The 24,487-nt window shown below is 38.2% G+C and overlaps 5 protein-coding genes and 2 non-coding genes across 9 annotated transcripts; 4 read left to right on the top strand and 3 right to left on the bottom strand.

Annotated features, from left to right (window-relative positions):
- Positions 1–2,598: 2,598 nt before the first annotated feature.
- LOC130700975 (uncharacterized) lies at positions 2,599–4,662 on the bottom strand. Its single transcript, XM_057522969.1, has 2 exons — positions 4,252–4,662; positions 2,599–3,950 (listed from the first exon to the last, which is right to left on the bottom strand). The coding sequence occupies exons 1-2, from the start codon at positions 4,369–4,371 to the stop codon at positions 2,775–2,777; spliced, it is 1,296 nt and encodes a 431-aa protein (XP_057378952.1). The 5' UTR covers positions 4,372–4,662; the 3' UTR covers positions 2,599–2,774.
- A 624-nt stretch (positions 4,663–5,286) lies between these two features.
- Positions 5,287–5,358, top strand: Trnad-guc (transfer RNA aspartic acid (anticodon GUC)). The gene has a single exon. It is a non-coding gene; the product is annotated as a tRNA-Asp (tRNA).
- A 194-nt stretch (positions 5,359–5,552) lies between these two features.
- Trnap-agg (transfer RNA proline (anticodon AGG)) lies at positions 5,553–5,624 on the top strand. The gene has a single exon. It is a non-coding gene; the product is annotated as a tRNA-Pro (tRNA).
- A 124-nt stretch (positions 5,625–5,748) lies between these two features.
- LOC130701023 (ribokinase-like) lies at positions 5,749–7,574 on the bottom strand. 2 transcript variants are annotated; one of them, XM_057522976.2, is made up of 6 exons: positions 7,391–7,574; positions 6,954–7,086; positions 6,577–6,868; positions 6,398–6,489; positions 6,060–6,254; positions 5,749–5,983 (listed from the first exon to the last, which is right to left on the bottom strand). In XM_057522976.2, exons 2-6 carry the CDS (start codon positions 6,963–6,965, stop codon positions 5,801–5,803), a joined length of 774 nt encoding a protein of 257 aa, XP_057378959.1. In that variant the 5' UTR covers positions 6,966–7,086; positions 7,391–7,574; the 3' UTR covers positions 5,749–5,800. The 2 variants fall into 2 exon arrangements, with proteins under 2 accessions (XP_057378959.1, XP_057378957.1); XM_057522974.2 differs by lacking the exon at positions 7,391–7,574 and adding an exon at positions 7,180–7,337 and having other exon boundaries at positions 5,750–5,983.
- A 4,348-nt stretch (positions 7,575–11,922) lies between these two features.
- LOC130701126 (uncharacterized) lies at positions 11,923–12,831 on the top strand. The gene is made up of 4 exons (XM_057523099.2): positions 11,923–11,989; positions 12,048–12,187; positions 12,258–12,441; positions 12,504–12,831. Exons 1-3 carry the CDS (start codon positions 11,926–11,928, stop codon positions 12,411–12,413), a joined length of 360 nt encoding a protein of 119 aa, XP_057379082.2. The 5' UTR covers positions 11,923–11,925; the 3' UTR covers positions 12,414–12,441; positions 12,504–12,831.
- A 6,168-nt stretch (positions 12,832–18,999) lies between these two features.
- Positions 19,000–21,782, top strand: LOC130700938 (Y+L amino acid transporter 2-like). The gene is made up of 10 exons (XM_057522934.1): positions 19,000–19,125; positions 19,208–19,605; positions 19,900–20,118; positions 20,180–20,408; positions 20,474–20,518; positions 20,590–20,713; positions 20,786–20,986; positions 21,058–21,207; positions 21,296–21,473; positions 21,547–21,782. The coding sequence occupies exons 2-10, from the start codon at positions 19,338–19,340 to the stop codon at positions 21,615–21,617; spliced, it is 1,485 nt and encodes a 494-aa protein (XP_057378917.1). The 5' UTR covers positions 19,000–19,125; positions 19,208–19,337; the 3' UTR covers positions 21,618–21,782.
- Positions 21,783–22,063: 281 nt separating this feature from the next.
- LOC130701077 (FK506-binding protein 2-like) lies at positions 22,064–23,889 on the bottom strand. Of its 2 annotated transcripts, none has more exons than XM_057523036.2 (5): positions 23,573–23,889; positions 23,434–23,500; positions 23,279–23,375; positions 23,113–23,225; positions 22,064–22,395 (listed from the first exon to the last, which is right to left on the bottom strand). In XM_057523036.2, exons 1-5 carry the CDS (start codon positions 23,740–23,742, stop codon positions 22,216–22,218), a joined length of 627 nt encoding a protein of 208 aa, XP_057379019.1. In that variant the 5' UTR covers positions 23,743–23,889; the 3' UTR covers positions 22,064–22,215. The 2 variants fall into 2 exon arrangements, with proteins under 2 accessions (XP_057379019.1, XP_057379016.1); XM_057523033.2 differs by lacking the exon at positions 22,064–22,395 and adding an exon at positions 22,497–22,951 and having other exon boundaries at positions 23,573–23,875.
- Positions 23,890–24,487: the final 598 nt, after the last annotated feature.

Here is a 24,487-nt window from a genome sequence, read left to right as displayed (position 1 = left end):
GGATAGTTGCTGAATAACGATAAGATATGATACAGCATCACACGATAAAGACGCGTAGACATGCAGTAAAACTGAAGGCATAATAATTTTATAACTCGCAGAAGACAATTTATTTCCAATTTCATTTTGAATGTACAAATAAACGATAAAATGTTTTACCAAACTTAAAAGGCTTTAAAATGCACGAGCCTTTGGGGTGGGGTATCACGGTGTAGGCATAACAATAGCAGCAGCACATACTGCCATGCAGGTCCCCAACGCCGTATTGCACGTTACGATAGCTGCGGGAATGGCTGCACCGAACGTTGCCGCCCCGAAAGTGAATCCCGCGGCCGCGTAACAGGCAACTGCCACAGCGTTACAGCCCGTTTGGCATATACCGTAGGCAATTAATCCGGATTCAGCCAGCAATGGAAAACTTATTAGCAAACCGAGTACGAAGAGGCCCGTATGACGCATGGCTGGAAAGAAAAAAGCATAAACGGTTTTTTTTTTAATGAACTGTGTAAACTGCAACGAAAAAAAAAAATAAAGAAAAACTATAAGAATACAACCACATGCAGGTCAGCTTACTTTACGTTATGTTGTATTTTCGACTACTGTTTCGTTTTTAATTGTCAATCGTTGTAAACTAGCAAAGACAACTTACTAAACCGCGTAACAAACCGATCCAATTCTAAGTGAGCTTCCCTATGGTGTAAAACCTACTATGGCTGCAATGTTTTGTAGCCAGATGAGTGCTCTGCTATCATTTCTTATAATTGATAACTACGTTCATCCTGAAGTTTAATTGTGGCTGTAAAATTTTTGTGAAATGATTCGTGGTCTACGAATGCCGATGAAACTATAGTTTCCCAGCCTTTCATTACCTCTTCCCCTGGTCGGCAGTCTACTTAATAAATCGCACATAAAAACTGCTTCAAGCCGCATTTAACTTTGTCTAATCATATCCATAAATATGCCGATTGAGCAATGCAGATTAGATCCCGAGTCTAATATGTGCGTTCACCATATCGTAATGGGGCATTGTGTCTCTTCCATTAATCTAACCTTATCGAATTATATGACACACTATTCCTGTTCATTCTAATGCGATCTGGTACAAGCACTTCAACGCGTATTCATTTTATAATAATTATTTAAATGTAAAAGGAATCAGTTCTTCTGCAGTTTAACAGCATATTGTATTGGCATTGAAATCGAGATACAGGCTTGGGCATATTATGCAGACATGCTTGTAAGTTTCTTTCCCGATATGTATTTGACATGCCCTTTTGTCGGGCATTGACGCACAGTGCTGACTTTCAAGATAATTTCCAACTAGTACTTGAATGATTTTTCTCGTTTGTATTTGCCCTCTGTAAATAAAACTAAAAGGCTAGAACTGTGTGCCAATGCCTAACAAAAGGGCATGTCAGGTACATATCGGCAAAGAAACTTACAAAAATGGTTGTATACGAATTGGGTTGCTTAATATCCTGTACCACATCGACAAATATTCAAAGCGTAGGAGCGAATCCAGCAGCCACGCAGCCGGCCATGCAAACCCCTAGAGCGGCGTTGCAACCCACAATAACGAGAGGCGTTGAGGCTCCGGCCGTTAAGGTACCGAACGTGAAACCTGCAGCGGCGTAGCAGGCAACAACGCCTGCGTTACATCCCGTCTGACATACTCCGTAAGCTAACGGCCCGGCGACTGTCGACATCGGGAGAAGCGTCATCAAGACGCAAACGGCCAACGCGAATTTCATTTTTGAGCTGCAAGTTTGCAAGCATACTTATTGCTTACAGAAACATATTTCATCGGCTAATTACATTAAGAAAACAAATATTGAAAAATATTACATAGAAATGAATTGCAAATACGAACTTTACCTTTCATACATGGCAGAGGTTGTATACGGCTTAAGAGCGTATTTTATTTTGTGAAAACGATGCAAGTAGAGATCTGCAAGTGAACATAAGATTCGGAACATTGAACGCACTTTATATGTTGGCCGCTGTGCAGTGATTATTGCTGGCTGATTTTCATGAATTTCAAGCGAAAAATGGACGAGATTACAGTATTGCCTGCCTCAGCCCCACTGTGTTCCTAGCTTGGTTAAAGTTTCAAAAGCGGAAACAAACGCATTCCTGTGTTCCATTATCTCTCATGTGTGCCCATGAAGTGCAATTGGCGCCTTCGCATCATTTTTCCTTTAAAACAAAAAGCTTCTAACCAACCAAACGTTTGTTACCTTATTACCTAGCAGAATACGAATGCCTCTGAATAATTTCAAAAGCAGGTATTAAAATTTCTTTGAATTTCCCGAAAATATTTGCTTTCTTTCTCGCTTTCCCACCTATTTAGGTGTACTGAAAATTGCTTAATCCAATTTCTGAAAAGGTTTTGCTGCCTGTTTACCAAGTGGCTCACCGATAGTCGCATCGTTTACTGTTATCATATCGCAGTTGAACAAAGGCCGAAGCTTGTTTTGTAAAGATGTTGCAACCATTTGAATATTCTAAGCAACTGCATCATTGCATAAAATTATTTTTGTTCTATAAAACGAAAAGAAGCACAACAACGACTACAAGCGAAAAAAAAAAAAAACAACGTCCGCGTCCGGCAGAGCCGATGCATTTATTAATACATATTCAGGTCCAATAGGTTTTCGTAAAGAGGCGTAGGATAACACAACATTTGGCGTAAACATTTTCTTCTCGGCAATAAAGGTAAATAAACAAATAGACAATTAGACATTGTGGACCATTCAATATTTCTTGTACCTTTCCTACTGATCATCTAAACGTAAAAGAAGATCAGTCACCAGCAGATCCAAGTCAGCCAAACTGGCCACATCCATTTCGACCGAGCTGTTGGCCGAATCGGGTTGCCCTTTTACGTAAACGGCAACGTTGTCTTGGTGCTCTGCAAAGTTGTTCGCTGGCCAGACGTAACCTTCCTGATGATGATGGCCAAAATAGTGGATTCTCCCATCGGTGTTGGGTTCCAGCTTCACGGCGTGGCTGTTGAAATCGGCCACATCCGAGTTGTAGTTGACGATGGTCGTGAACGTGTCCAAGCTCAGCAGAGTGGACGGAGGGGACCGTGATTCCGTGGAATAAGCGTGTACAGTTGAGGCATCACTATCGCCGTAGCTTTGCGACTCCTCCGTGTCCATTCTAAAATCTGATTGGCTAGCACCTGACACTTCGGGGTAGGTCGATTCCACTTTTATCGGATCGGTCACGACTGCCGGTCCCGTAGCCGCAGACTCGCCGGATGTGTGCACTGATTTACGGCTATGCTCCCGTTTGCAATCCGATAGTCTTTGTTTGAATTTCTCATCAATCTTCAGATGAATATTCAGGTGACTGTTATCGATAAAGTAGGGAACAGTAAGCGTCGGCGGTGGGGGGTAATTATAAATTAGGGAGGAAGTTAAATCATATTCTCCGGACTGGTAAGGCAAGTGACTGTGATTTTGGATGATTCGCAACGTGCCGCACAATCCCGGAGTAACAACAGCGCATATTCGGCCACTTCTCGGCATATTGATGTACTGTTCTTGCACTTCCAATGGCTGCCGATATTCTTCGCCATAGTAGATCGGGTTCGTAGTGGCCGCAGATATGGCCTCGTTCACGCAGTTGGCAGTGACGGGCGTTGGAGTCGTACAGCTTTTACGACCGACTGATGCTCCTTTCAGACCATCAGTCTTTTTGCGAGGCTTGTATTTGTAGTCTGGGTACTCTTGAATGTGAAGCAAACGCAATCGTTGAGCTTCCTGGATGAAAGGTGTACGCTCCTCCGGCGACAACGTCTTCCACTGTTTACCCAGTCGTTTCGAGATCTCAGCATTATGCATATCCGGTTGGATTTCACATATCTTGCGTCTTTCAATCTGCGACCACACCATAAATGCATTCATCGGCCGCTTGATGCGAACCGTACTTTTCTTCTTCGTCTAAACATTACATCGATATTTTCAAAAAGTAAACAACAACTCATGAGTGGATAATTCCATTTTGGTCTTTGGCATTCAAATCATGATTGGATTAATAGTAGGGATTGAAAGGACAGATTGCTTACGAATGCAAGATGACATTTCAATTGTTTAAAAAATGTAAAGGAAAAAACATTCGAGGTGCAAACGAACACAAATGTCAGAACACATCGTCCTAATTTGCAAAGATAAAAGATGGAAACTATTTCCTTCTACAGCCACAAATGAAAAATTATTCTTTAAATAATGAAACAATAAATACCTGTGTGGCGTCAGAGTAAGGTGTTAATGACTTTTCGTCTATCAGCAAAGATCCAAACATTGGTAAACCATTTTCTGGTGGCTGTAGAAGGCCATTGTTCGTCGGCTGCTGCTGTTGCATATTGCCCTAGTCCACAAAACGTTAACGTAACGTCAAAACGAGGAACTTTTCTTGTTGTTCAGAACACATGAAATTACTGTTAAGATGAATTAGCTCAAAAACGAGCTATTTGAGACACATAACAGTTTTTTTATTGCTTCGAAGTAACAAAGAATGTTGTCTAAAAAAGAAAAACTGATGAGTCAATAGCGTGGTTGGCGCTAAAGCATGGTGTCGCACGACAAATCTCACACGTAATGCACCACACAAACCGCTTTGACGACCCGTCAGTCCAGTAGCTAGTGCAGATTCTGTACGCGTGACGTCAGTATTTTTTTTTTTCCTCTCCATTCCTCTTTTTAAAAACTTGTAACCCTCGCAAAATGCTTACGGCAAAATTGACCCTTTGGGGAGGGGATGTGAGACTTGTAAAAATATGGGAAAGTCGTTCAATTTGCTTGATTATTGCCATCTGCGATTTCTAAGTCGGCTATGCAATATGTAAAAGTACTATCTGACGTGTTTTGGTTTTTGTGAAAATACAGGCCATATTGATATTATTAGTATAATTGTAAGTTACAGCATTTAAACGAAATTTTTTCATTCGCCTAAAAGTTAATGACACAGTTTCGCCTGCTCTAGTTCTTCTTTCTTAATAGTTATTCAATTACCAGATTTTCTGTATGGTGTTGGGGGAACTACTTCACACTTTCCAGTCGAAATCTGCCGGTCACATCGTTCCACTAAACCTATCTTTTTTGCACGGGGATATATTACTGATTAAGGAATTCTGATTGCCATGGTTTTCTTCGTTCGTGACACTTCGAGTCGCATGTTTAACGGGAAATAACACATTTATTGTTTCTTGCTAATTTTTAACAAGCGCATTCTCTCAGCATTACATGTTGTAATTTTTAAATACGATTTTGAGCGTAGTCCTCGATAGTATAGTGGTCAGTATCCCCGCCTGTCACGCGGGAGACCGGGGTTCAATTCCCCGTCGGGGAGGCACACTTTTGACATTTTCTTTTTTCTCCAAATAATTTGAAACATGTATATTTAGGAACTTTCTTATCTGTACTACTCATTTTTTCATATTTAAATATGACAATTTCTTATTTGCTTTTTTCGCTCACCCCGATGGCGTAGGAACAAAATTAGCATACCATTATTTAATAAAAAGCTAGAAAACTTAATACATCGGCTCGATGGTCTAGGGGTATGATTCTCGCTTAGGGTGCGAGAGGTCCCGGGTTCAAATCCCGGTCGAGCCCAAAATTTTGTGTTTTGCATTATACAAATATAACCAAACAATTTTCCAGTATGGACTCCAAAAGTTTATTTTTTGCATTATACAGATAAAACCAAACAATTTTCTAGTATGAACTTTATTTCCAACAAATTTAACTACACACATTTCTAAAAGAAACAAACAACCAAAAAGTTCACCTTAATTACTGCGAAATAATTCGTTTGGCATTTCATTCGAATAGGGAAAACTGGGTTGAGTACCATTCCGTTGGACACTGACTGATGCGACGATACATGCATATTCAATGGCTTTGTGGAGAACAAGGTCTGGACGTGTAGCGAGGAAAAACGCTAATGCGCCAAGAAAACAATCTCCAGCTCCCTACAAACCGATAGAGTAGTTCATAAAACTTGTGGTGGCTGTAAGAAGAAAAAAAATCAACAAAACTAATAATTACAGTAGTATCTATAGCAGAAACAGCAGGTGCTTTTATGTGTACAGGCTTATCCGCATCTCCCTTCGATAGGAGAAGGGCTCCTTGAGCTCCCAGTGTAATTAATACATGATTTTTACAACCTTTCTCTAACAAGCACTTGGCCGATGCAGCAGCTTCATCCAGGGATCGAACCTGGATTCCAGTTGTCACTTCAGCCTGTAGAATTTGAGAAAAACGTACCCTCAAGCTTTTTATGCTTAACTCAGATCAGACGTGTCGTTTATATGAAGGCGTTCGCGCGCACCCAAGGTACAGATGACTAGCGTTAGCAGTCTTGTTTTTGTATGAATACTCCTTACCTCGGTTTCATTCACACAGAAAATATCACTGAGCCTAAAAAACGCGGGATCCAGATTAGCGCAAGCTGGTGCAGCATTCAAGATTGTCAATACTAAATAAAAATATTATGTTTTAATCAATCAACTGTCTTAATCACTTTTTAATTAATCAATTATTATTAGATCAGAAATGGAAATACCTCCCGAATCATTAGCCAACTGCAGAGCAGCTATGGCAGTGTCTTTTTCGATTTGAATTTCGCACAACATGACCTTCGCAGTCGAGATAGTCGTTCTTGCACATGCGATATCGTTAACGGTTAAGTATGCATTTGCTCCACTGACAGTGATTACCCTATTTTGTCCATTGGGCAAGACAGTCAGTTGGCCAACACCTGTTAAGGCTTCATCTGTAAGTGTGATGTAAGTTGTGTCTACACCTTCAGCTGTCATCGTTTTCAAGTGCTCATCTCCAAAAGAATCTTTCCCCAACTATACAGAAAAAAGGTGATCTATACAACACGGCTTGTTTTCAGAGGCACAAGGTTGTTGATATTTAATTCATTTATATTTGTACCTTTCCAATCATAGATGTTCTAGCACCTAAACGAGCAGCAGTGACACATTGGTTAGCCCCTTTCCCACCACAGCACAAAACTAATTGACTTCCTGTGATTGTTTCCCCTGCATTTGGCAATCGGTCTGCATACCTATGAATAGTACAGTAATAACTTACATTATTACGAATTTAGAAAACATATGATAGTTCATTATAGATTTCAAGTGATTAAATTTGAATTTACGTGACAACATCAGACATGAATGAGCCCACAACCACAACTTGAGCTCTGTTTTTTTCCATGTTGGATTGCTGTACAGCTTTCACAATGTTCAGTACCGAAACTTGTTTTAGTTCTTTTTGGGCAACATACACCCAAGTTGTATCAAAGGTCGAAAACAAGCCTGTGTCAAGTGGTTGATTTGAAGAAAATGCACAGCCAGTGGCACAGTTACCATAAAACCGTTTGGTTATCACATGAATGATAAAATTATCATGCTCCTCGTCAAATGACAGGCTAAATACTACGAAACACTCCAACGGTAAATCACTTAAAAGCGTATATATCCAAGGAGAAAAACGAGCACGTCATTGATCAGTAGGTTAAATTTTCACTATGCCATTCCTTCAGCAAGTTTATTTTCTACCTGAATCATTACACAGCTTTTAAATTTAAATTTCTCCATAGGATTTTATCAAACTCTATTCTCTTGTATTAATATGGCAATCTGTTTTACCCAAAATAAAAATAAAAAATATGAGCCTTTTTTTCTCTTTTACTGCTATCGCCATCTACCGGTCACGTTTCCAGTTCACTTTAACTTTAACAGTTCATTTTAAACCCGACAATATAAGCCTGGCCTTCTGTTTCTAGATAACTATATATGATTCTGATTTAAAATTTAACAAGGAACACGAAAATGAAATTTGCTTTTACGTAGCGTTTATGGTTTTTGAATAATCAAAGAAGTTTGATGTGTCACGCTAGCGCTGTAGCGTACTGGCGCGCTAGTAATGGTTTCGATTCGCACACACTAATTTTATATTTTAGATTACTCCAAAACTATATGCTCTACGTAAAAACAAATTCCATTTTCGTGTCCCTTGGTTAATTTTGGATCAGAATCATCTATAGCTATCTAGATTTAATGCTATGGTTTTTTAATAGGAAAATATTTTAAGTCCGACAATATAAGCCCGGGCAGACTTGCCGCGATCGCGATCAAAAATTGATCGCCGATCCGATCTCCGATCAAAAAATTGATCGCCGATCCGATCTTTTGAAAAAGATCGGAGACCGGATCGGCGATCCCAAAAAATTGATCGCGATCCGATCGTTTTTAGCGATCAAACTTTTCGCCATCTAGCTGTAGATTTTCAGCCGCAGGGTTCTATTTCACTGCTATTTTTGCGAATGCCAATTGAAGGAAACTGTTTAGTGTTCACCCTCAATGGCCGCCAGTGACTGTCGCTGTGACAGCCAATGCTATTTTCGCGAAACAGTGTAAATTTTTACCGTTAGATGCTGCACAAAAATGATCGCTAAAAATGATCGGCAAAATTTGATCGCCGATCCGATCTTTCGCAGTTTGATCGGATCGCCCGATCCGATCAAACTAAAAAGATCGGATCGGAGATCGCGATCGGAAAATTGATCGGCGCGGCAAGTCTGAGCCCGGGCTTCTTTTTTAAACCAACCTTTACCGTTTTTTACGTTTTATTCAAAAACTATGAGTCCCACGAGAAAACCGCTCTCATATTCGTGATGCCCGTTCAATTCTGCATCGAAACCATGTATTTAAAGCGAAATCTAAAATTTTGCCAAAATTGAAAAAGTAAGAAGGCCTTCTCACTTTTCCAATTTTCTTCAAATCTTAGATTTCATTAAAAATACATTATTCCGATTCGAAATTGATCGCTGATCACGAAAATGGGATATATTTTTATATCAGGCTTCTAGTTTTTGAATGAACCGTAAAAAACAGAAAGTCAGGCTTATTTAGTCGGGCTTATTTAGTCGGGCTTAAAATTTTTTTCGGTCAGTGTATGTAGGGAATTAACTAGAAACGTGACCGTTAGATGGCGATAGCAGTAAAACCGGAAAAAAAGGCCAATATTTTTAATTTTTTTTCTTGGGTAAAACTATGGCAATCCGTTTTACATTAAAAAAAAATGGCGGAAAAAAAACGCACTTTTTTCTTTTTTTCCGACACGTAGCCATCTACCGCTCAGACTCGTTATTACTGGCGTAGGCAATTTCAGTCCATTGGATGCTATTCGCAGTTAGCTGTTGGGGATACATCGGAATTCTATAGATACGCGATGTATCGTATCGTTGTATCTGCGTATCGTCGATACATTGGTGTATCGGTATCGGTAATGACTCGAATTCTATCTGGAATTTCTCAAAAATTATATACATGTTTGGCTCAGTGGTATAGTCTTGCGTTCGGGATACTGAAACCCCGGGTTCAAATACCACTATAGAAATCCAGATATTGAATACATTTTTAAAATATCGCAAAAATTTAAAAAATAACATTCACTGCAAATGGCAAATATTGTTTGAAAATTATTTCTAAAATATCGGTATCGTTTAATTTCCAGTACTAGACTCTGTTGCGATATTTCATGTGATATGGGTTGGTGGGTATAACTGGTGATTATAAAGTCGGTTTACCTATGTTCAAGTCCGCCAAATAGTTTTTGTGTAATTTTAATTTTTTTTTTATTTTTCGTATCGGAATGTATCGATAAAATAAAATTCATGGCTGACTGAGTTTTGAGTAAACAATTCGACCGTAATGGCTCAGTGGTAGAGAAGAGGAAAATGAAATGAAACTTCAGGGCTCGATTCCCAAATTATTTTTTTATCTTAGTTCTTAACTGAACAAATTTAGAAAATGTTTATGCAAAACGTTTACTATTACCCCGAACATACCAGGATTAGTAATATAAAAAAAAACTTTATTTTATCTTATTGCTGTTTTGGTAAGATTTCCTGGGTGGTAGGTAGAAGCTGTTAATATATAATCAAATGTCGTAGGTTCTATCGTATAAAATCTAAACGTTTAAACATTTTTTTCCCTATTTGTATCGGAATGTATTGATAACATTAAGTCCATTGCTTTAAATTTTTGCTCGAGAAAATTCAACGGCGTTGGCATAGCGGCAAAGAAGAGCACTGAGAACTGGAAATACAGGGTTCGATTCTTGGTTTTCTATGTTATATTGTGAAATTTTATTTAATTAAATTGAAAGATATTTAATGAAAATAGCCACAACTGAAATTTAAAATGATTTTAAAATATCGGTATCAGTACTATTTAAGATATATTTATGTTATTTCATTGCCAAACTTGTAAGTTCTCCTAGTTGTTTTGTAGATTCTGTGACAGATATTTCTCGAAATGTGGGTTCAAATCCGCTGTTGTGCACTACTTTTAATAGGTGTTTCACAGACCAATATTTTGCTTGTTACTTGTATCGAATCGTATCGATATATTCAAATTCATTTATTTCTAAGACTTTACAAGGGATTTGGGAACAGATGGCACAATGGTATGGTATGCGACTGACAACTTGGCGGTTAAGGTTCGAATCCCAAAACGACAAAAATTCTCGTTCACTTTTTATTGTGTTAATTGTCAATATATGGGTTCGAAATTATCGCAGGGCTCCGATAAAAACCAGGGGAAAAATAAGTTTACAAACAAAGATAGTTTTCGAAAAAAAATTTTCTCCCTAATATTCTTTCTCCGTATCGGAATATATCGAATGATTAAATTCGTCTATTTCGTAAATTGTTAACGTTTAAATATGAAAAACAGCACAGTGGTAAGGTGTTGGGATTGTAATTCGTAGGCTAACGTTCAATTCCGGAGCTAGTCGGTTTTTATAATCGAAAATTTAGATGCCATTTACAAATATTAAGAAAACTTCAGCTAATTGGGACACATCAAAATTACAGATTATATTATAAAAAATCGGTATCGCTTAGTTTCATTACAGAATTATTCTACTTTCTGCAGATAACAAATTTGTTAGTGTCATGGGTGTCTTGTTAGAACGTCAAGCTAGAACATCGAATATCAATGGTTCATGTCCGAGATTTTTCTTTCGTTTTATTGTTTTTTTTATTTATCAAATATTTTTTTTGTTTTGAAACATATCGACGATCTTTACTGAATGCAATATCAAAGAAAGTTTAACAGATTAAAGTGTATACAACAAGAAACAGGACGTTTATTTGTTTTATTGATATATTATTATATTATATTATATTATATATATTTACTGTTTGTTTTCCGTATCGGTATGTATCGATATAGTGAATTTCATATGTTTAGTAGTTGTTGTGTATGAAACATAGACGATCTGGCGTAGTGGTAGAGCGTTGGAGAGTTAATCGGTGACCCGTGTTTCGATACTCACATAGTTTCTTCGCGAAAACTATTCTTTAAAATGTTTTTGAGGTTTTAGATGTTGAACATTTGTCAAAATTGATATTGAGAATTTATCGTTGGAGATCGTTTTCCGGACAACAAGAATATTTTAGTCCCACGGCAAAAAAACTGTCGGTTGGTGTACTAAAGATAAATATATTCATTCTAAATAAAACAAGAACGAAATAGAGTAATATTTTACTCGATACAGGCCGCTCTAATACAAACGATCATTCCCCTTTGAAATACAGTGGTGAATTGTAGTTTCATTCTTCACCGTTAGATGGCGTTGAACCGATACACCGATATATCTAAATCGAATCGAATCGGTATCGAGTATCTGAAAATACAGATGTATCGGTGTATCGGTATCAGTATCCCCAACACTAGCCAACACTACAGTTAGTTCAGTAGCGTGGATGGAGAATAACGCGTGGCTGGAGGAACAATTGAAAAATGGATAAGATAATACAACAAAAGGATGGTAAGTATAAACATTATTATATTGGTTTTCAATTATTAATTATTGTTTATTAGATCAAATTATGAAGTTGCAGGCCCAATTTTTGGAACAACACAAAATATTAGATAACAGCAAAGCTAAGGATGGTAAGGCCTAATACGTAATGATTCTAGTTATTTGCTTTTATTCATTTGTGTTTTGTAGCTCAAATTTTGAGTCTACAAGCTCAGCTAGGGGAAAAGAACAAATTGGAACAGAACAGTTTCCAAACAGTGAAGGAGGTTTTTCAAAACTCATCCCTAACTGAACATGAGGATGAATTGGCATTAGGCGAACACAGTGAGGTACCTTAACTTTTCAAATAAGAATTCAAAATAAGTATAGAATTTTAACAAACAATTATTTATTGTTAAGTTATTCAGTCTACCACCTGACAGTGTGTTAAAGTTAAATTCTGTTAGTGCTGCACTAAAAGAATTGTTAGTAATAAGTCCATGCAGCGAAGGAAGTGAACAATTGTGGGACCGTATTTGGGCTGAAAATGGGTGTGGTACGGAAACCCAGAAATAGCACGAGTTCAACATAAAACATGAATTAGGTACTTTTCGGTTTTTTTTCTATCGAAAAAGTATTTTTAATGCTATTATTTTGCATTCACAGAATTTTAGTGGGGGATCAAGTCAAGTCTGGAAGTGTTACAGGGTGGAAGAGTGAGCTTACAGTTGAAAAACTGAAAGTGCATTACCATTAAGGTATGAGGTAAAGTAATGGAGTATGCAAATTGTCTAATGAGAAGTACCATCTTGTGTTAATGAATCCAGTACAACAGCAATCCTTTATAGTTCTGTCACAGCTAGAAGCCTCAAATAATTCTGCTTCCCTGGATAAAGAACAACTTGTCCTTTACGTTCAGAGTGTTGGGGAAACTGGGTACTTAAATGGCCCTAAAGATGTTTCGCTTCACTGGCATTGCAGCGATGCACATCATACAGGGGCTCTTTAGGTATGAAAGGTTTTTTCTTCAAAAATTTTTGAATTTATGATGAAGCTTTTCTCCTCCTTTTTGCCAACCAGGTCTAATCTACAAAAAAAAAATTATCCAATAGGTAAGGATTTTCAGCATACTGGGAACACAACTATCAACAATGCAACATTCTACGGGTGTTATTTTATCATTCAAGAGCCTTATACAATGATGTTAATCTGCTATTTGTATGTCCTTTCCCAAGCTTCCACCAGAAGTTGAATGTATGAGTCATGTAAGTTACATGATCCACAATTGATATGTTTAATGGTGTTGTTTTTCTTTTCTCAATATAGGTTAATAGTAACATTGGATCTGAAAAAATTCTTGGTTGGGGCATGACACTGAATAAATTGTAATGACTGGATGGATGACATGATATTTCTATACTTAATTCGGATTCCCGAGACGGTATTTTATATTTAAAAAATTGAAGTGCATATCTGGGCTCCCTTCCTTTCCGTAGCCCCGTTTCCCCTCGACTCGTAATAAGCCCGTAGGGGGTCATGCCCCTACTGTACGGTATATATAAAAACAACATATACCGAGGTTTGGAGGGCTCTGGCCGGAAAGGGGACGTGGGGGTCCGCTTAGTCCGATGATGTGTTCACGGAGGGCGACGTGGCTACCCACAAATCCGAACTAAAGGTTAATCGCTCCTGTAAAAATGTTCCAAATCTTCGGCTCTTCTTCCGGCTTCTCTTAGCCAATCACCGGGTAATCTCCCCGGTGGGTCAACAAGGCAGTGTCTCCCCCTGCCTGGGTTGACGGCAACTTTTGAAAGGGCTATTGTGCCTTTTTAAAGTTGCAAAAATCATTTATATGTGAAGAGTAATGCCAATACAATTTATTTTTTTTAAACAAAAAAAGCAAAACTTATCTTTTCAACTTTATTTTTTCTGTGCCCTTTTTTTTTCCTTGCTGTTTTTTTTCCACACATGTAGCCACAATGTATTTATTATCTTTGGTTGTTGATACATACCTTAGAGCCTTATTTGTTTTGATTGAGCTTTCAATTTAGACTCATTGGCGAATTGAACCTTGGATGTTCGGCACACCGCGCCGATCCTCTACCAATGAGCCATGAATCATATGATATTAAGTTGGCTTTTTCCTTGTAACTTATGGACTTACATTTACACTTAGAATAAAATTGCTAATAAACATCCTAGACGATAACATATGATATGCGATAATAAAACATTTAGATATATCTCGTGGCTAAATGCTAGAGCATCGGCGTTGCACGCTGAATGTCTGGGGATCGGTTCCCATACGAGTAAAATAAAATACAAATACAAAATTACTTCAGTAAATATTCACACGTTGTTCCTTGAGTCTAAGTTGAAGAATTCAAAGAGTATTATAAATAATAATTGAATGCTTACAGATAAACGATGAACCAATGGAAACAATGCTTACCATCAAAGGTGGCAAAAACAATAAAGGTGAATTGAGCAAGATAAATATAAAAAGTGTAATGTGAGAACACATCGAAAGAAACAGGTTTAGAAAAAATATTTTATAAAAAAAATTTTATTGACAATTCTCTGCACATTACAATTATTTTTGCAACTTTAAAAAGGCACAATAGCCCTTTCAAAAGTTGCCGTCAACCCAGGCAGGGGGAGACACTGCCTTGTTGACCCACCGGGGAGATTACCCGGTGATTGGCTAAGAGAAGCCGGAAGAAGAGCCGAAGATTTGGAACATTTTTACTGGAGCGATTAACCTTTAGTTCGGATTTGCGGGTAGCCACGTCGCCCTCCGTGAACACATCATCGGACTAAGCGGACCCCCACGTCCCCTTTCCGGCCAGAGCCCTCCAAACCTCGGTATATGTTGTTTTTATATATACCGTACAGTAGGGGCATGACCCCCTACGGGCTTATTACGAGTCAAGGGGAAACGGGGCTACGGAAAGGAAGGGAGCCCAGATATGCACTTCAATTTTTTAAATATAAAATACCGTCTCGGGAATCCGAATTAAGTATAGAAATATCATATCATCCATCCAGTCATTACAATTTATTCAGTGTCATGCCCCAACCAAGAATTTTTTCAGATCCAATGTTACTATTAACCTATATTGAGAAAAGAAAAACAACACCATTAATCATATCAATTGTTGATCATGTAACTCACATGACTCATAGATTCAACTTCTGGTGGAAGCTTGGGAAAGGACATACAAATTGCAGATTAACATCATTGTATAAGGCTCTTGAATGATAAACTAGCACCTGTAGAATGTTGCATTGTTGATAGCTGTGTTCCCAGTACATGAAAATCCTTTCCTATTGGATAAAATTTTTTTTGGTAGATTAGACCTGGTTGGCAAAAAGGAGGAGAAATTCTTAGTCATAAATTCAAAATTATTTGAAGAAAAATTCTTTCATACCTAAAGAGTCCATGTATGATGTTCATCTCTGCAATGGCAGCAAAATTAAAACATCTTTAGGGCCATTTAAGTACCCAGTTTCCCCAACACTCTGAACGTAAAGGACAAGTTGTTCTTTATCCAGGGAAGCAGAATTATTTGAGGCTTCTAGCTGTGACAGAACTATAAAGGATTGCTGTTGTACTGGATTCATTAACACAAGATGGTACTTCTCATTAGACAATTTGCATACTCCATTACTTTACCTCATACCTTAATGGTAATGCACTTTCAGTTTTTCAACTGTAAGCTCACTCTTCCACCCTGTAACACTTCCAGACTTGACTTGATCCCCCACTAAAATTCTGTGAATGCAAAATAATAGCATTAAAAATACTTTTTCGATAGAAAAAAAACCGAAAAGTACCTAATTCATGTTTTATGTTGAACTCATGCCATTTCTGGGTTTCCGTACCACACCCATTTTCAGCCCAAATACGGTCCCACAATTGTTCACTTCCTTCGCTGCATGGACTTATTACTAACAATTCTTTTAGTGCAGCACTAACAGAATTTAACTTTAACACACTGTCAGGTGGTAGACTGAATAACTTAACAATAAATAATTGTTTGTAAAATTCTATACTTATTTTGAATTCTTATTTGAAAAGTTTAGGTACCTGGCTGTGTTCGCCTAATGCCAACTCATCCTCACATTCAGTTAGGGATGAGTTTTGAAAAACCTCCTTCACTGTTTGGAAACTGTTCTGTTCCAATTTGTTCTTTTCCCCTAGCTGAGCTTGTAGACTCAAAATTTGAGCTACAAAACACGAATGAATAAAAGCAAATAAATAGAATCATTACGTATTAGGCCTACGATTCTTAGCTTTGTTGCTATCTAATATTTTGTGTTGTTCCAATAACTGGGCCTGCAGCTTCATAATTTGATCTAATAAACAATAATTAATAATTGAAAACCAATATAATAATGTTTATACTTACCATTTTTTTGTTTTATTATCTTATCCATTTTTCAATTGTTCCTCCAGCCACGCTGCTCAATTAAATGCAAATGGCATACAATTAACTGAAATTGCATACATACTTGTAATAACGAAACCGACGGGTAGATGGCTACGGGTGGAAAAAAGAGAAAAAAGTGTGATTTTTTTTTTTTTCCGCCATTTTTTTTTTTTTTTCATGTAAAACGGATTGCCATAGAAACGGATTGCCATATATATTTTCCCGCAATAACAAAATATCGGCCTTTTTTTTGTTCTACTGCTATAGCCATCTACCGGTCAGATATCTAGTTCATTTTCTATACCGAATATTTGTGCTGCATCGCGCTAGAGCTGGAGCGTACTGGCGCCTTACCATTACGCCAAATATTTGGTTTATTTTAAAAACGATTAACTTAACGTAAAAATAAAATTTTTCCAGAATCAGCATTCAGTTTTGGGTATATCCTGTGATATTCAACCAATTTCTATGAGTATCAGTTTTTGCATAAACAAATTTTTAAGCCCCACAAAATTTTCGCAAACACCGGGAGCCGTTCAGTATTGTGCTGTAGCATAAATGCGCTATACTGTGCGACCGCGCCAACATTTGTTCCAATTATTCCTTTTACTTCAGATATTTTTGATTTCTTAAAAAACAGGAACTCAATTTTCCCTCCTTTAGTTCTCCTTGATTTCGAATCTAAGGCACACCGCCTCATAAAATTTACAAGCTAAAATTGAATATTTTCGAAAAATACTAAATTGGTGGATAAGTCGGACTTATTTTGTCGGGCTTATTTTCAAACCCAACAATTTGACGAAAAAATGATACCACTTCGGAATTCTATAAAATTATACGTTGTACTCAAACTTAAAAACCCTTATACAGGAAAGTTATTCGTTTTTTCGTCAAAAGAACGATTTTTTTAAATATAATGAATTTCTCGGTGGGGATTCTGTCTAGAAGAGATGCTACTGCGAATAATAAATAACTGATTAAAAGAATGAGGATAACATATTCCAAAACTTAACGATGACACTAAGCTGTTGACACTTTCTTGAAACTGTAAAAGTGCTACCTCGAAAAATCTTCAGTCTACAGTTCTAAAGTAATGAGTTTTTGTTCATTTTTGGCTATAATATTGTGGATAAAAATGAATTGCAAATACGGACAAAGGTTACTTAAGCCACAAAAATCAGCCGACTACATTAGTCTTAGGACAACATAGTGTCTTGAATCCGGTAACACACTGTTTCCCATCTCCACGGTGGTTAGTTGCGACGGTATTATAGAACCTGCCACATTTTCCCAAACAAAACGGTGACGTCCCGCTCCAAAAGCATCCATGATCTGCAATGATAAACATATGTTCATTATTTGATGTCTAAATCCAGTCTTTTTTTTTCCAGTTGCGCGTGCATGTTTTCTATTAATGCTCATCAATGGTATTGTACTTTTGATCGCGTAAACAATTGTTTACCTAGAGGTGCTTGAGGTTGCAAAACTGGGATAAGTTGAGAATTTGTGGGCAGAAAGGCGGCTACCACCAGTACCTATGTAGTAATAAAACACACAATTACAACTGGCTGGAGTATCCACAACATACAGTACGCGTCGACATTTAAATTTATTATACCAACGATTCGTGTTCAGATACTGAATACTCAACTGTCTCGAAACAAACAGAAAAATGTTTGTAAACTCACCAATAAGACAGCCGAAACACTAACGTACTTCATGACTTGGTTCCGTTTCCGATATGAATCAATCTTAGTATTTTGTTCATATATATATTTGATTTAATCTGATTCTAATTGGTAAACCTGGTACTATGTTAATACTCACCGTTCGAACTCTGGTCAACGAATGAATAAACTTTGTCACTAATATTGTTATATGCAGGAGAGAATCACAAAAAAAAAGAAGAAATAAAAATCTGTGGCTTATTGCAAGTGTTTTAACAGATAAATATCAAACCTTGTTTTTTTGTAGCTAGTTGGTTGGTATCGTGCTCTTAGATTGTGTTGTGGATTTCCGACAGGCGGATAACTGGTTTCCGTAATGTCGTCTATTACCCACTATCGTGGTTTTCGTGCGATAAATTCTCCAGACATTTGTCTTTTGCTTTCCAAGTTTCGAAAAACCCATAACAGTCCAGTAGGTAAATATGCTTACATATTCTGATGGTAATGTATCCTAAAGTAAAGCTTTTCATCCAAAACAAAATAAATTTGCATCTGCTGACTAAAAATATGAAAGACATTCAATTTCATGACCTTTGAATTGCAGCATGGCTACAGGCAAGCAGAACCATTAGAACTAACAGTGAGGCAAATGATGGCAATAGAAAATAAAGGAACATGAAAAATAAAATCACTTGGAAGCTGTATTCGAAGCTGTGAATAACAGCTTCCAAGTGATTCCTTCATTCCAATTTCACTTGGAAGCAGCTACACCTGAACGAATGCCATTCCAAAACTTTTATTCTGAATTTTGGTAACCGGATCAACTAGGAGGGGATCAACCGGATCACATCAGCTAACAGATAAACATCACCTTCAAATTTGTTTTTTTTTTAACCAAATTGTCTAAAGAAGATTACTACACCTATACTACACCGCTCAAAAGCAAAAACAAAACAGAAAAGAAAGAAAAAAACAGTCAAATAAATATACCTGACACCTAGTGGTAGAGCAATGAAAAAATTGAATACCTTTAGCTGCCTGAGGCAATATTCTGTCAGTTAAAGCATGACCACTGTCCATTGCCTTTGCCGTTCCTTTCGTTCGTGTCGACACGCGGTCCAGCTCAGTAGCACGAAATATTTACTCCTCCACCGGCGCCAGACGAGCCCCGTTTTTCTACAAGTTTGGGTATTTACATTTTTTCTGATCCACACTAGTTAACTACATTCGTCGTTTAACAACAGTATGTCGTATCACTTTTGCATCTTAGTCGCTTGGACAACGTCTACCAAACTTGGGAATCAGACCGTGTAAAAAAAAAAAAAAGAGAAAGCTAAGCCAAAACTTTGAAAGCTCGACATCGACAAGTCGTTCGCGTACAGGCCCGTGCGGTCCAGAAGATGTCAACACGTTGTAATGAAGAGGAGATATTGCCGATGGCTGGTGGCCGAGACGGTAATGGGAATACGGAAAAGAAGATAGCAATGGAGCGCCGACTAGGTCTCGTGGACGGAATAGCAATGATTGTCGGCTCCATCGTTGGGTCGGGCATATTCATTAGCCCGAAAGGTGTTCTTCAATCTACCGGATCCGCTGGATTGTCTATCATTGTCTGGGCCTCGTGCGGATTCATTTCGTTTGTCGGCGCAATTTGCTACGCCGAATTAGGTAACAACGCCCCCTACTTTCTTTTTCGTTCCTTAGATATCGTTAGGTGTGATCCTGCTTCCAGCCTTGAACCTACTAAAGGATAACATCATTTTGTGGGAGTGTTTTTAAGCACCCACCCCCCTGCGTCAACAGAGAAACTGCACAAAACTAACAATTCATTTCGAAAATTCGGCGCGTACTCAATGTCAACACTATTTTGAAACTGAACTGCAGGGGAATATGTTTTATCTTGCATTAGTAGCAGTTCAATAAAAATGTTTATTTTCCGTAAAAAACAAACAAAACATACAGGAACGATGATAAATTCCTCGGGCGGAGATTATGCGTATCTAGGTGAAGCCTATGGTCCGTTACCTGCCTTCCTTTACCTGTGGGCCGCTCTGCTCATTATTATTCCCGTATCAAATGCCATTATAGCATTGGCTTTTGCTAACTATATTCTGCAGCCAATATGGGGTGCTTGTTCGCCCTCTGATTCAGCTGTTCGGCTTGTCGCCGCCTTCGCCGTCGGTACTGATTTACATAAAATTTTCATTTTAAAAAATCGTTTGTTTCTTACTTGTTCGACTAGGTGTACTGGCATACATTAACTGTTGTAATATGCGATGGGTCGCTAAGTTGCAAACTATTTTCATGGCTGCAAAAGTAATTGCCTTGGGATTGGTCATATCAACCGGATGCATAGCTTATTTTATTCAAGGTGAAAGCCGAGGGTTTCGAAAACCGTTTGAAAACACCACGACGGACCCGAGTTTGATCGCCCTCTCATTTTATTCCGGCCTGTTCTCTTTCGCTGGATGGTATATAGGTCTCTGTTTGAACTTTTTAAATGTATGTTTTAATCAGCGGGTCCATTTCATTGAAGGAATTGTTTGAATTTCGTCGCCGAAGAAGTACGAGAGCCTCACAAGTATTGAAATTTATTTAAACAAAATTCGAATTTTTCAGTAAAAAATAATATGTGGCAATTTTTCATAACAGGAATCTCCCGAGGGCTATTTTCATATCAATGCCCATCATAACGATCGTGTACGTGATGACCAATGTGGCTTACTTGATCGTTCTGACGCCGGAAGAAATATTGAATTCTTCCGCTGTTGCAGTGGTTCGTATGTCCGTCCTCATTGACGGGCTTGTTGTTTTAAATAACGCCTTTTTTTCTTCTTCATTTTGAAAGACTTTTGGCGATCACGTTTATAGTTCCTTCACATGGGTGATACAGGTGCTCGTAGCGATTTCCGCATTGGGCACGTTACACAGTAGCATATTTAGCTCGTCTCGTATCTTTTTCGTTGGCGCTCGCAATGGCCACCTGCCCGGAGCAATTGCATTGATTAGCATTGACAACCTCACACCCATTCCTTCCATCTTATTCATGGTAATGCTATTTATTCGTTTCGCAATTTAATGGCGCTCTTCTTAGATGCCGGTTTGCTTTCTTCGCATAAGGGAGGCTTGACCATGATTATGCTGGTTGTCACCGACGTCTACGTCTTGATAAACTATACCTCATTTGTGGAAGCCACGTTTGTTGCGGCTGCCGTTGGCGGACTCTTGTGGCTTAGACGCAAAAGGCCAGATGTTCCTCGTCCTATCAAAGTAAAGTTGATTGATTTCGTTCGAACCAGACTAGACTGGGCAGTTATGTATTTTTTACATTTTTGTTTTTCTTTCTTTTGGTCATCAGGTGAATTTGGTATACCCGATAGCGTTTTTCGTGGTATCCATCTTTCTCGTCTGCTTCCCAGTTTTTTCAAGTCCAATGGAAGTCGTCACGGCCATTGGAATCATCGTCACGGCTATTCCGGTTTTCTACCTTTGCATCGCCCGCAAAAGCAAACCGAAGTGGATATCGGCTGCTAGCAGTAAATTCTCCAACCGTTATTGAAGTGCGTTCATGCGCATCGTCTAACGATACGCAACTTTGTTTGTACGCAGATAAATGTACCGTGCTTTGCCAAAAGATTTTCTTAGCCGTACCGGAAAGCATAGGTGAAAAGACACTTTGATTTGCGGTTGTTGTTATTTTGCATTTGAAATGAAACCTTCCTAGGTTTATCTTTTCATAGTTCCTATCGTAGTCTGCTGCAACTGTTCTTTCAGAAACCTCAATGTTACTGTTACGGTTGCATCAGACGGAAGTGGTATTTCATAAAATATACGATGTGGAAACTGAATTAGATTGATAAGAATTTTATTCTGCAATATCCATTCCTACTAGTGGCAGTGTGAAACTTAACTATTTGCATTGAAACCAAGATAACCAAATCGCGTTTTCTTTTCTTTTCGAAAGCCAATTGGATTTTATTGGCTTGCAAAAAAGTCCATTACCTCAAATGGTTGACGAATTCTTTTAGAAAGAAGTCATTTGAAGGACAAAAATACTAGATCCCTATACCGACAGCTTTTGCCAAAACTCTTCGGTACACGAACGGTTTGGAATTTCCAAAATAAGTAAAACAGAAAACCAGTTTAATTGCATCCGCAGCTCTTCAACATCAGATTAAACAAAAAAATGTTTTAACACATCCATAAATGGAATGTTGATTGTTAACAATCGCCTCTTCAACGAGGAAAAAGAAATTTTAAACACAGTAAAAAAAAAATTCAAAGTTCGTCACGTGTCTCACCAGAAAACTCATCGCGAGTAATAACGCCGTCCTTATTTTTGTCTTCGGTTTCGAATATTTCCTCCACGAGACGGGCGTGATCTTCGTCAATCTTGTCAGTAATAAAGGCACCTTCGAGCTTCAGTTTGTCAATTTGTCTGTCAAAATATCCGCGAACCTGTAAAAGAGAATCATTTCAACTATTCCATCGAATCGAGTGACATGACACTTGTTGAAGACCAATCGTCCATGAGGAAGCGTGCAAACCGTTGGCAAATGTGGGGGGTTTTAGAACAAGACAGACGTCATGATTTATTAGTTTTCTTTGTACAACATTCCTCGTCAGGCCCTTCGGCACGAGAATTGGAACGTGAAAGATAATAATCTGAAAAAATAAAACAAAAACAGATAGTCCCTTCACCTAGACCCCGACGTGATAAAGAACCAATATTCCAAATCCCCTCCAAAAAAAAAAATCAAGTACTGCACGCAACTTCATCACACCTGAGATTTACAACTGGATCAAATGTGTGCGAACTTGGGAGGACTTAGAGCTCGTCGTGTTTGGGTCCTGAAAACTCCTCGAATGAAATGTAGCCATCTCGGTCGTGATCTTCGTGTTGGAAGATTTCTTCAGTGATCTTAAGGGGATCCTGTGGGGGTGTACCCTCTTCGGTAGTAGCCTCTTCAGTTTGCTCAGGTGGAGGAATGTGCTTTTTTATGTAATCTGCCACCTTTAAAATTAAACCCACAAGCATATAAAATTCAAGCAAACTCATATAAACTGAACATAAAAATATCAGCAAAATAAAATCAGGTACAAAAAAGGCGAAACCAAATAGTCAAAAATAGGTTTCCTTGCAGACATCTGTGCATAGTATGTGAAAAATTTTACCTCTTCTTTGGACAACTGGTTGTCGGAATCAATGTCAATTTGCTTGAAGACATTTTGTGGGGGAGGAGCCTGGTTAATGCCCATCAACTCAACATCAAAAAGGAGTGTGGCCCCTGAAAACATAAATTATTAAATGGATCAATGGAATGCTGTAGCATGTTCTTACCGCCAGGGATGACATTTCCAGCTCCCTTATCTCCGTAACCCAACTCTGGTGGAATAGTAAGTTTACGTTTTTCACCAATACACATGTCTAGCAAACCCTGTAAAAATTTTTTATTTAGAGTCCATATAAGGCAAAAATTTTAGAACATTCATTACCTGATCCCATCCTTTAATAACTTGGCCAGCACCTATCTGGAATTGGAAGGGTTGGTTGCGGTCCAAACTGTAGGAGAAAGAAACAGGGAAATCGAGCCTTAAAGCTGAAAGAATGAAAGCATGGCAAAAACTGTCATACCTGGAGTCAAATTTGGTGCCGTCCAACAAAGTTCCGGTGTAGTGCATCGACAGGATGTCTCCATTTTTCGACTTGGACTCGCATGTGTCAGGCAATGAAACGACATCGACTTTCAGTTCATCAGCAAAAGTAGAGGCAACGAACAAGCAAGAAATCAGTAAAAACTTCATTTTCAACGTGAAGGCAACTAAGAAATGGACTGTGCTGGAAACGCACGACTACTTAAGACTGTACACGCAGAAAACGATGAAAAGGGAAAACGGGGAATTTCTTATCCAAACTTCAACCAGTTCAATACAGCCACGTCACATAGCTAATAGCCTGAAGCGGTTCTATTTGTTGTCATAGTAACCTGTGGGTATCCGAGCGAGGGGCAAGGCAGCTTCGAAAAAACCAGAAATTCGTGAGGCCAACAGGTCCTTGTACTGTTGCTACTATCTTATATAAAAGGAACGAAAAACAAACGACAGCTTAAAAAAAAATACGTGCTATTCGTTCATTGGCTACCCGAGATAACTCCCGACTGACCTTGCAGTGAAAAACTTGCCTTCATATGCGAGTATTTCTGAACGTACAAGACGTTTCTTTATCTTTTTTCTTTTTTGTTTATTACGACTAGTGAACGAAGTTCGGTGGTCATGCCTGTTGGTTGGGTTTTCTTTTAAACTAACGAGTTTTTTGAAACTTAGAGTTTAGTCAGCACTTTCGCTGAAAGACAGACAGGAAGTAACGAAACGCCAGACATTTTGCTTTCGTTAGCGGTAAAAAAAAACAACAGCTTACTATTGTTCCTTGTTGAAAAGACTTAATATCCTGCATTTATGTCTTCCTTATAATACAGAGTTTGATTATCGAATCACATTATGAATTAAGATTGCGAAAAATGAAGACTACAATAAGGAGCACGGTATGTAT

The sequence above is a fragment of the Daphnia carinata genome, chromosome 10 (assembly GCF_022539665.2).
Source record: "Daphnia carinata strain CSIRO-1 chromosome 10, CSIRO_AGI_Dcar_HiC_V3, whole genome shotgun sequence".
Taxonomy (NCBI): Eukaryota; Metazoa; Arthropoda; class Branchiopoda; order Diplostraca; family Daphniidae; genus Daphnia; species Daphnia carinata.
The sequence above is the reverse complement of the archived record's forward strand: the minus strand, read 5'-3'. Positions and strand labels throughout refer to the sequence as shown.